The following is a 12,356-nucleotide window of genomic DNA, read 5'->3' on the forward strand; positions in this document are numbered from 1 at the left end:
TTAGGTGCTTACAAACGTACAAAGGACAAACACCTTGTTGTTAATTTCTGCTTTACCACAAGCAGTCTACCCCTACACACCTTCTTCGAGGAGCAAATTTTTACGGCCAGACCCGGTGCAAAAAGGACTGCCACCCCTGCACTAACATTTGTTCCATGGCTCAGCACACTTGACCCTTTTCACCAGAGCCCCGAATCGACTTCCTTCACCACATCACTATGTGTCTCCTGCAGAAACAACACCTGTGCTTTTTTTGTTTTACATATTCACCCAACAGACTCCTCTTTCCCGCATCTCTGATGCCATTGATATTAAGTGAGCCTACCTGAAAAGTCTCCATAAGAAGTGGGAGAAAAGCCAGCAAAGAAAGAGACCAATTGCAAAGCTCAAAAAGCCAGAGTGCCTCAACCTAAAACGTTTCCTGGGTGAGAGGATACCATGCCCCTCATTTTTCATAGCGTGTTGTACTGATCTTACAAACTTTCCCAGATCGCAAAAGAAACTTCAAGATTAACCTTTTCCCCTTTAGTCTCATTCAGGAACCTTGACAGTTTCCTCACTGTGTACTTTGACCCTTCTGTGTGACATGATGTAAGCTTTAGACCCATTGAGGAGGAGTCTGAAAAGAAAGCCTCCTCATCATCCTCTTCCTCAGACTCACCTTCCTCCTCCTCATCTCCATCTCCCATTCTGACCAGCTGCACTTTCTCTCTGGTCAGGGCCTCCCACCAGCAGTGCCTTTCCTTAGTGCCTTTGACCACACCAGCCTCTCCCCTCCCACCTCCTTTCTTCTCCTCCTTTTTCCTCTTCCGCTTGACACTCCTCCATCGCCCCTAGTCGCTTGCCCTTCCCCATTATACTCTCCTCATCCACTAGCATAACCTGATTAGGCCCAGCCTCATCTACACCACCATCCATGACATGACTAGACCCAGTCTCAGCTACATCACCATCCATAGTATGACTAGACCCAGCCTCATCCACACCACCATCTCTAGCCTGACTAGGCCCAGCCTCAGCTGCCTGCGCCTCATGGCCCCCTGCACATTGACCTCGATTTCCCCCACCGGTTTATGTGGCACGCAAAGCTCTTATGCCCCAAATCCCTACACTCAAAGCACCGTAGACTATCTGTGCTGGCAAACCCAGCGTAGAGCACCTCCCAATGCCTCACTTTAAAATGCACATTTAACTGTTGCTCATTGTTATTCAGAAACATGAACACTTGCCTCTGGAATGAAGCAACATGCTTCTTAATGGCATCTGCCTGAAAACCTGCCGACAGTACATGAAAACCGCTAGCAAACCGACTCATCTTTTTCCGGATTTTATCATCTGTAATAAACGGAGGCAGATTCGCTACTACCACCCTAGTCAAAGGAGTCGAAAGTGGATAAATCGGCACCAAAACATCCCGTTCAAAAACCAGGAACCTAAAACTCCGTCTTCTTCCTCCATAACTTTGAAAAAAACTGTGGGTACCGCTAAACTAAAAGTGTGTTAACCTCTACTTCATCACCATCCCTGATCCGGGAGCATCCTCATCAGTAAAAAGCTGACTAGCATAGCCTAGCATAGCGCCACAAGTACAATATAGCATATAAATATCATGAAATCACAAGTCCAATACAGCAAATGAAAGATACACATCTTGTGAATCCAGCCATCATTTCCGATTTTTAAAATGTTTTACAGCGAAAACACTATGTATTTCTATTAGCTAACCACAATAGCAAAAGACTCAACCGCATATTTTCACAATTTTTTTACCGCATAGGTAGCTATCACAAAAAACAACCAAATAGAGATATCATTAGTCACTAACCAAAAACAACTTCATCAGATGACAGTCTTATAACATGTTATACAATAAATCTATGTTTTGTTTTGAAATGTGCATATTTGAGGTATAAATCATAGTTTTACATTGCAGCTACAATCACAAATTGTAGCTGTAGAAGCAGCCAGAATAATTACAGAGAGCAACGTGAAATACCTAATACTCATCATAAAACATTTATGAAAAATACATGGTGTACAGCAAATGAAAGACAAACATCTTGTGAATCCAGCAATATTTCAGATTTTTTAAGTGTTTTACAGCGAAAACACAATATAGCATTATATTAGCTTACCACAATAGTCAAACACACAACCGCATTTATTCACCGCATAGATAGCATTCGCAAAAACCAGCAAAAGATATAAAATGAATCACTAACCTTGACCAACTTCATCAGATGACAGTCTTATAACATCATGTTACCAATACACTTATGTTTTGTTCGAAAATGTGCATATTTTGAGCTGCAAACCGTGGTTATACGTTGTGAATATGTAGCATCGATTCACCAAATTATCCGGAGATATTTTGGACAGTCCCTAATCTGACCAAAGAACTCATCATAAACTTTACTAAAAAATACATGTTGGACAGCAAATGAAAGATACACTAGTTCTTAATGCAATCGCCGTGGTTAGATTTTTTAAAATAACTTTACCATAACAAACAGCTTATGTTATAGCGAGACACGCCCGCAAAAAGGAAGGAAAATAGGTCTAAACATTTTCCACAGAATACAAAAATATACATCATAAATGGTTCTTACTTTTGCTGAGCTTCCATCAGAATCTTGTACAAGGAGCCTTTGTCCAAATAAATCGTTGTTTGGTTTTAGAATGTCCTCTTCTCCTGTCGAATTAGCAACCTTAGCTAGCCAAGTGGCGCGAAGATGTCCATCTTCACCTAACGCAGAGAACGGAAAACTCCCGATATACGTTGAATAATCTGATAAAACTATATTGAAAAAACATACTTTAAGATGATATTATCACATGTATCAAATCAAATCAAATCCGGAGATATTAGCCGTCTATACCGAACGCTTTTCAGAAGCCAATGCTGATGTCCTTCCCGCGCCTTGGTAGACAAAGGAAATTGTGGTCACGTCATTCCAAGAGCTCTTGTTCGACCTCAGATCAAGCTAGACACCCCATTCCACCTCCCACTGCCTGTTGACATCTAGTGGAAGGCGTATGAAGTGCATGTATATCCATAGATTTCAAGCAATTGAATAAGAAGGCCCTGGAACAGAGCCTCCATTTCAGATTTTTCCCTTCCTGTCAGGAAGTTTGCTGCAAAATGAGTTCTGTTTTACTCACAGATATAATTCAAATGGTTTTAGAAACTTGAGAGTGTTTTCTATCCAATAGTAATAATAATATGCATATTGTACGATCTAGAATAGAGTACGAGGCAGTTTAATTTGGGCACGATTTTTTACAAAGTGGAAACAGCGCCCCCATATTGACAAGAAGTTAACCCTCCACCATAGAAAAGAAAAATGTAAAGAAAATACCAAGGAAAGAATCAAGAGATTAAAGTAAGGACAGAGCCCTCCACACGGCCTCTCAACTACAAAAACCTCCCAGCGAGGGAGCGAGGGAGAGAGGCTAATGGATCCTGAAGCACTGTGGTTTAGAGGGGGGTTTCACAGAGAGTGGGACTGGCACTAGTCATTACTGGGAATGAAAGTGATTGATGGGTCCAGATCGAGAGAGGAAAAAACTGACTTATCTACTGTACGGCTCATTTTCTACCCCACTGTCAGCACCCTGTGTGATCTCAGTCAAATCCAGACTGTTGAGTCAGAACTTTGTCCCCCTCTCTCCCAGGCTACGACTTCTGTGCAGAGGGACTCATTTGTGGGGAGAATTCGGAGTGTAAAAACCGGAATACCAGAGCCGAGTGTGAGTGCAAGAGCGGCTTTGCCTCCATCCACGGGGACTCAACATACTGTGAAGGTAGGCGGCTGTGAACTATTTGACTGGGTCTTTGGGTAGAAGACTTTGGATGGGTATATAACGGGTAGACTTAGAGCTTGTTTTGTGTTTGTAGACGTTGTATTTCTTTATTGCAAAGAGGACTAGGAGTAGAGTGAAGTTGCCCCTACATGCTGATCTTGGCCCAGTTTAGCATTTTACCCCGCTATTGTTAATGTTAGGATTGGAGTAGGGGAAGCTCATCCTAGATCTGTACCTAGATTCCTGAATTATAGGGAATGATATGATCTCTATGGTTGAGTGGATATGTGGATCTGTGAGATGCCTGGCCCATTACATACAGTAGATGCCTGAAACATAGCTTGGATCATGAGAGTTTCAACTACCTCTGGGTTTAGCAGGACATTTCAGAAGCAAAATGTATTTGTTCAGTATTTCTATTTATTTCTATTTATTAGGGATCACCATTAGCTCTTCCTGGGGTCCAAACACATTAAAACACTTACAATACATATACAAGAAAATATAAAACAGTACATCATATAACATTATTACTCCACTACATATCTACAATACAAAATGTATAATACCACCATACAAAAATATTAAAATATATGTGTGTGTAGAGTGTGTGTGCTAGCGCTTGTGTGTGTGTGTCTGTACCTTTGTTTGTGTTTCTTCACAGTCCCTGCTGTTCCATGAGATTTATTTTTAACTGTTTTTTCAAATCTGATTCTACTGCTTTCATCAGTTACGTACCTGATGTGTAATAGAGTTCCATGTAGTCATGGCTCTATGTAGTACTGTGCACCTCCATTAGTCTGTTCTGGACTTGGGGATTTTGAAGAGACCTCTGGTGTTATGCCTTGTGGTGTATGCATGGCTGTGTATTAGTACTTTTAACAGACAGCTCGGTACAATCAGCTTGTTACAAAAACATACAACACTTCTTACAAAAACAAGAAGTGATTAAGTCAATCTCCCTTCCACTTTGAGACATGAGAGCTTGACATGCATGTCATTAATTTTAGCTCCCTGTGTACTTTTAAGGGCCAGCTGTGCTGCCCTGTTCTGAGCCAATTGTAATTGTCCTAAGTCCCTCTTTGTGGCACCTACCCATACTACTGAACAGGAGTCCAGATGTGACAAAACAAGGGCCTGTAGGACCTGCCTTGTTGATAGTGTTGTTAAGAAGGCAGATCAGCGCTTTATTATAGACAGACTTCTCCCCATCTTAGCTACTGTTGTATCAATATGTTTTGACCATGACAGTTTACAGTCCAGGGTTACTCCAAGCAGTTTAGTCAACTCAACATGCTCAATTTCCACGTTAAACATTACAATATTTAGTTGAGGTTTAGGGTGTAGTGAATGATTTGTCCCAAATACAATGCTTTTTATTTTATTCCTTGCCATACATTCTGAAAAACTGCAGTTCTTTGTTAAGCGTTGTAGTCGTTTCAGTACAAGCTGACGTGTATCGTGTTGAGTCATACATAGACACCCTGGCTTAGTTGAAAAAGTAAGGGGCCTAAACCACTGCCCTGGGGAATTACTGATTCTACCTGGATTATGTTGTCAATTTGTTTACTGTAAAATAGCATTGAATATGGTCAAACACCATTTTTTTAAACAGTTTACTCAGGTTTTGTAACATCCAGTTTGTCAAACCCCGGTACCATGTCATTGTTGATAGACAACAACAACAAATTCTTCAACACTTGTCTTTCATAATTGTTCTGATTTACTTGGATGTGTAGTGTCAGCGTTTGTTGCTGGCAAGTCATGCCTGACATTGCTAATCTTGCCAATGAAAAAATGAACATTAACTTCTTATGCTGGGGGCAGTATTGAGTAGCTTGGATGAATAAGGTGCCCAGAGTAAACTGCCTGCTACTCAGTCCCAAAAGCTAAGATATGCATAGTATTAGTATATTTGGATAGAAAACACTCTGAAGTTTCTAAAACTGTTTGAATGTTGTCTGTGAGTATAACATAACTCATATGGCAGGCAAAAACCTGAGAAAAAATCCAACCGGGAAGTGGGAAATCTGAGGTTTGTGTGTTTGCCTATCCAATATACAGTGTCTATGGGGTCATATTGCTAAGGCTTCCACTAGATGTCAACAGTCTTTAGAACCTTGTTTGATGCTTGTACTGTGAAGGATGAGGGAATGAGAGCTGATTGAGTCAGGTGTCTGTCAGAGTGCCACGAGCTCACTCAGGCGCGCTCCCGTGAGAGTTAGCTGCGTTCCATCGCATTTCTACAGACAAAGGAATTCTCCGGTTGAAACATTATTGAAGATTTATGTTAAAAACATCCTAAAGATTGATTCTATACATCGTTTGACATGTTTCTATGAACTGTAATGGAATTATTTGACTTTTCGTCTGGACTAAGTGTGCCTGCGTGTCGTGAATTTGGATTTTTGAACTAAACGCGAGAACAAAAATGGAGGTATGTCCATCATCAAAAATGATGGACGTTATCGAACAAAACTATTTTTGGGAGTGCATTCTGATGAAGATCATCAAAGGTTAGTGATACATTTTATCTCTATTTCTGCTTTTTGTGACTCCTCTCTTTGGCTGGAAAAATGGCTGTGTTTTTCTGTGACTTGGCTCAGACCTAACATAATCGTTTGGTGTGCTTTCGTCGTAAAGCCTTTTTGAAATCGGACACTGTGGCTGGATTAACAACAAGTTTATCTTTAAAATGGTGTAAAATACTTGTATGTTTGAGGAATTTTAATTATGAAATTTCTGTTGTTTGAATTTGGCGCCCTACACTTTCACTGGCTGTTGTCAAGTCGGTCCCGTTAATGGGATCTCAGCCGTAAGAAGTTTTAAAGTAGTTGGCAATATCAATGGGTTTTGTGATGAATGAGCCATCTGATTTGATGATAGAGGCGAGTTTGCCTTTTTGCCAAAAATGTAATTTAATGTGCTCTAAAGGTTTTTACTGTAGTACTGTTGTACTGTAGCAGGTGTAGCCCATCATGCAAATAATGTTTTGTTTAGGCAGGACAATAGACTCTTTATAGCCTGGCTACTGTAGGTGTGAAAATCCCCCAATTTGTAATGTATTCGATGCTTAAGTACTATAAAGTGTTAATTTTCTAACTCAAGACCACATGCAATCACAAAATGTCGGAGAGCCATATAGATTGCAAAATACTTCGGAAGACATTCCATGGCACATGGTTTATGAATTGACAAGCAACTCTTCATAGCCCAGCTGCTGTAGGTGTGAAAATCCCCCAATTTGGCCCTAACAGTTCTTCATCAACATCTTTATGCTTCATTAATAAAATAACATGATAAAAGACATTCAAAATGTAGATGTTTATTTAATCTACATTTTATTTGCACTTCCCCCCAGCTCCAAGACCACGGTCACGTTATTCAGCACCATTATGCGCTATTAGCAGGACAAAAGACTCTTGCCAAGGAGGGTAGGGGGAAATTGTATCGTCAAATGTATTTCTTAGTTAGGTTGGCTGTATCACAACCAGCCGTGATTTGGAGTCCCATAGGGCGGTGCACAATTGGCCCAGGTTTGGCCGGTGTAGGCCATCATTGTAAATAAGAATTTGTTCTTAACTGACAGTGGCACACCAGGCCAGTGCAGACAAAGCTACTTCCAGTGCAAACAAAGCTATTGGCCCAATCAAAAATACGATCTGACTCAACAACCAGCTGTTTGAGAGCTGTGCACTCTTTCTGCCAAACAGATTATCTATATGCTATACTGTATGTGTGCATCATGCATGATAAAAATAATAATAAAAAAATACTTCACCAATGGCTTCGGGAATCCATCTGTTTTCTAATCAATTATATAGCCTAGATTAAAAATAGCATTATTACAATATTCTTTTCACTGGACCAAGTGGACTACTTGGGGATGATCGATTGGCCTGGAGTTTTTCCAAAACCTCCCTGGGCCAGCAAACAGCCCTGTATGTCAAACCCAGATCACATTTAGATTTTAGTCATTTAGCAGAAGCTCTTATCCAGATCGACTTAGAGGAGCAATTAGGGTTAAGTGCTATTGACAGGCACATTGACAGTTTTTTTACCTTGTCAGCTCAGGGATTCAAACCAGCAACCTTTCGGTTACTGGCCCAACTTTGTTATCCGCTAGGCTATCTACCACACTATATCATAGACGGGCATTCCCGTGCCGCTCTTTCAGTTTAATCCACCAGAAAAGACAGAACAAACAATACAACAAATATTGTGGTTAAACTCAAAAATACTAATTGATAAAAAGAAAATATATAAATTGTAACCTTTAACAAGTGGAAGGAGGAAAGCGTAGCAGGCTGTGAATTCTGCAAATCTAGGATGGGCTGTTAGCAGGACAATATACACTGCTCAAAAAAATAAAGGGAACACTTAAACAACACAATGTAACTCCAAGTCAATCACACTTCTGTGAAATCAAACTGTCCACTTAGGAAGCAACACTGATTGACAATACATTTCACATGCTGTTGTGCAAATGGAATAGACAAAAGGTGGAAATTATAGGCAATTAGCAAGACACCCCCAATAAAGGAGTGATTCTGCAGGTGGTGACCACAGACCACTTCTCAGTTCCGTGGCTTCCTGGCTGATGTTTTGGTCACTTTTGAATGCTGGCGGTGCTTCACTTTAGTGGTAGCATGAGACAGAGTCTACAACCACACAAGTGGCTCAGGTAGTGCAGCTCATCCAGGATGGCACATCAATGCGAGCTGTGGCAAGAAGGTTTGCTGTGTCTGTCAGCGTAGTGTCCAGAGCATGGAGGCGCTACAGGAGACAGGCCAGTACATCAGGAGACGTGGAGGAGGCCGTAGGAGGGCAACAACCCAGCAGCAGGACCGCTACCTCCGCCTTTGTGCAAGGAGGAGCACTGCCAGAGCCCTGCAAAATGACCTCCAGCAGGCCACAAATGTGCATGTGTCAGCATATGGTCTCACAAGGGCTCTGAGGATCTCATCTCAGTACCTAATGGCAGTCAGGCTACCTCTGGCGAGCACATGGAGGGCTGTGCGGCCCCACAAAGAAATGCCACCCCACACCATGACTGACCCACCGCCAAACCGGTCATGCTGGAGGATGTTGCAGGCAGCAGAACGTTCTCCACGGCGTCTCCAGACTCTGTCACATGTGCTCATGTGCTCAGTGTGAACCTGCTTTCATCTGTGAAGAGCACAGGGCGCCAGTGGCGAATTTGCCAATCTTGGTGTTCTCTGGCAAATGCCAAACGTCCTGCACGGTGTTGGGCTGTAAGCACAACCCCCACCTGTGGACGTCGGGCCTCATACCACCCTCATGGAGTATGTTTCTGACCGTTTGAACAGCACATGCACATTTGTGGCCTGAAGCTGCAGTTGAGGACTTGTGAGGCATATATTTCTCAAACTAGACACTCTAATGTACTTGTCCTCTTGCTCAGTTGTGCCACCGGAGCCTCCCACTCCTCTTTCTCTTCTGGTTAGAGCCAGTTTGCGCTGTTCTGTGAAGGGAGTAGTACACATTGTTGTACGAGATCTAACAGTTTCTAGGCAATTTCTCGCATGGAATAGCCTTCATTTCTCAGAACAAGAATAGACTGACGAGTTTCAGAAGAAAGTTCTTTGTTTCTGGCCATTTTGAGCCTGTAATCGAACCCACAAATGCTGGCGCTCCAGATACTCAACCAGTCCAAAGAAGGGCAGTTTCATTTCTTATTTAAATCAGAACAACAGTTGTCAGCTGTGCTAAAATAATTGCAAAATGGTTTTCTAATGATCAATTAGCCTTTTAAAATGATCAACTTGGATTAGCTAACACAATGTGCCATTGGAACACAGGAGTGATGGTTGCTGAAAATGGGCCTCTAAAAGCCTATGTAGATACTCCATAAAAAAAGCTGCTGTTTCCAGCTACAATAGTCATTTACAACATTAACAATGTCCGTACTGTATTTCTGATAATTTTTAATTGACAATTATAATTTTTTCTTTCAAAAACAAGGACATTTCTAAGTGACCCCAAACTTTTGAATGGTAGTGTGTGTATATATATGTGTATATATTCTATCAGCATATTGATTGTACTAGGGTAATACTCTCGACCACTGCTACTCTAACTTCCGTGATGTGTACAAAGCTCTCATCCGCCCTCCCTTCGGCAAATCCGACCATGACGCCATCTTGCTCCATCCGTCTTATAGGCAGAAACTCAAACAGGATGTACCAGTGACGAGAACCATTCCACGCTGGTCTGACCAATCGGAAGCCATGCTTCAAGATTGTTTTGATCACGCGGACTGGAATATGTTCAGGTCAGCCTCAGAGAACAACATCGACGTATACGCTGACTCGGTGAGTGAGTTTATAAAGAAGTGGAGATGTTGTACCCACTGTGAAAACTGAAAGTGTGAACCACCGCATTTAACCATAGAAAGAGGTCTGGAAATATGGCTGAATATAAACAGTGTAGTTATTCCCTCCGCAAGGCAATCAAACAAGCGAATTGCCGGTACAGGGACAAGGTGGAGTCGCAATTCAACGGCTCAGTCATGAGACGTATGTGACAGGGTCTACAGCAAATCACGGACTACAAAAAGAAAATCAGACACGTCACGGACACCGACGTCACGCTTCCAGACAAACTAAACACCTTCTTTGCCTGCTTTGAGGATGGTACAGCGGCACCATCGCGGCTCGCTAAGGGCTGCACCCCATCCTCTCCTCAGRGGCTGATGTGAGTAAAACATTTAACCTGTTAACCCTCGCAAGGCTGCTGGCCCAGACGGCATCCCTAGCCACGTCCTCAGAGCATGGGCAGACAAGCTGGCTGGTGTGTTTACGGACATATTCAATCACTCCCTATCCCAGTCTGTTTTCCCCACATGCTTCAAGACGGCTACCATTGTTCCTGTACCCAAAAAGGCAAAGATAACTGAACTAAATGACTTCTGTCATCATGAAGTGCTTTGAGAGGCTAGTCAATATCATATCTCCTCCACCTTACCAGCCACCCTGGACGCACTTTAGTTTGCATACCAACCCAACAGGTCCACAGATGACACAATTGCCATCACACTGCACACTGCCCTATCCCATCTGGACAAAAATAATACCTATATAAGAATGCTGTTCATTGACTACAGCTCAGCATTCAACACCATAGTACCCTCCAAGCTCATCATCAAGCTGGAGGCCCTGGGTCTCAACCCCATCCTATGCAAATGGGTCCTGGACTTTCTGACGGGCCACCCCAAGGTGGTGAAAGCAGGAAACAACATCTCCATTTCACGGACCCTCAACACTGGGGCCCCACAAGGGTGCATTTTCCCATCACCTGTACTACCTTTTCACCCACCACTGTGTGGCCATGCAACTCAATCATCATGTTTGCAGACGACACAACAGCAGGGGGCTTGTTAACCAACAACAATGAGCCAGCTTACAGGGAGGAGGTGAGGGCACTCGGAGCGTGGTGTCAGGAAAACAACCTCTCACTCAACGTCAACAAAGCAAAGGAGATGATCGTGGAATTCAGGAAACAGCAGAGGGAGCACCCCCCTATCCACATTGAAGGGACAGCAGTGGAGAAGGTGGAAAGTTTTAAGTTCATCTGCGTACACATCACGGACGAACAGTAATGGTCCTCCCACACAGACAGTGTGGTGTAGAAGGCGCAACAGCGCCTCTTCAACCTCTTGAGGCTGAAGAAATTTGGCTTGTCACCCAAAACCCTGACAAACTTTTATGGATGCACAGTCGAGAGCATCCTGTCGGGCTGTATCACAGCCTGGTACGCAACTGCACCACCCTCAACCGCAAGGCTCTCCAGAGGGTGGTGCGGTCTGCGCAACGCATCAACGGGGACAAACTACCTGCCCTCCTTGACACCTACAGCACCCGATGTCACAGGAAGGCCAAAAATATAATCAAGGACAACAACCACCTGAGCCACTGCCTGTTCACTCCATTACCATCCAGAAGGCGAAGTCAGTACAGGTGCATAAAAGCTGGGACAGAGATTGAAAATCAGCTTCTATCTCAAGACCATCAGACTGCTAAACAGCAATCACTAACTCAGAGAGGCTGCTGCCTACATTGATACCCAATCACTGGCCACTTTAATAAATGTATCACTAGTCACTTTAAACAATGCCACTTTAAATAATGCCACTTTAATAATGTTTACATATATTACATTACTCATATCACTTGTATATACTGTATTTTATACCATCTATTGCACCTTGCCTATGCCGCTCGGCCATCGCTAATCCAAATACTTATATGTACATATTCTCATTCACCCGTTTAGATTTGTGTGCATTAGGTAGTTGTTGGGGAATTGTTAGATTACTTGTTAGATATTACTGCACTGTCGGAACTAGAAGCACAAGCATTTCGCTACACTCGCATTAACATCTGCTAACAATGTGCATGTGACCAATAAAATTTTATTTTATTTGATTTGATATGATATACTGTATATTCACATATAAAATGTTGCTGCCCACTAGATAATAATAATTATTATTATTATTATAATAAGTGATGAGTAGGACTATTAGGCAT

General features: G+C 42.4%; 1 protein-coding gene across 1 annotated transcript in view; it reads left to right on the forward strand.

Moving 5' to 3' along the window:
- LOC111969188 (protein kinase C-binding protein NELL1-like) overlaps positions 1 to 12,356 on the forward strand; it is a 460,771-nt gene that overhangs the window by 217,418 nt on the left and 230,997 nt on the right. The window contains exon 12 of the mRNA XM_070445292.1: positions 3,676 to 3,804. Coding sequence (XP_070301393.1) covers positions 3,676 to 3,804 — 129 coding nt within the window. The remainder of the gene's footprint in view (positions 1 to 3,675; positions 3,805 to 12,356) is intronic.

This window comes from Salvelinus sp. IW2-2015, linkage group LG10 (genome assembly GCF_002910315.2).
Source record: "Salvelinus sp. IW2-2015 linkage group LG10, ASM291031v2, whole genome shotgun sequence".
Classification (NCBI taxonomy): Eukaryota; Metazoa; Chordata; class Actinopteri; order Salmoniformes; family Salmonidae; genus Salvelinus; species Salvelinus sp. IW2-2015.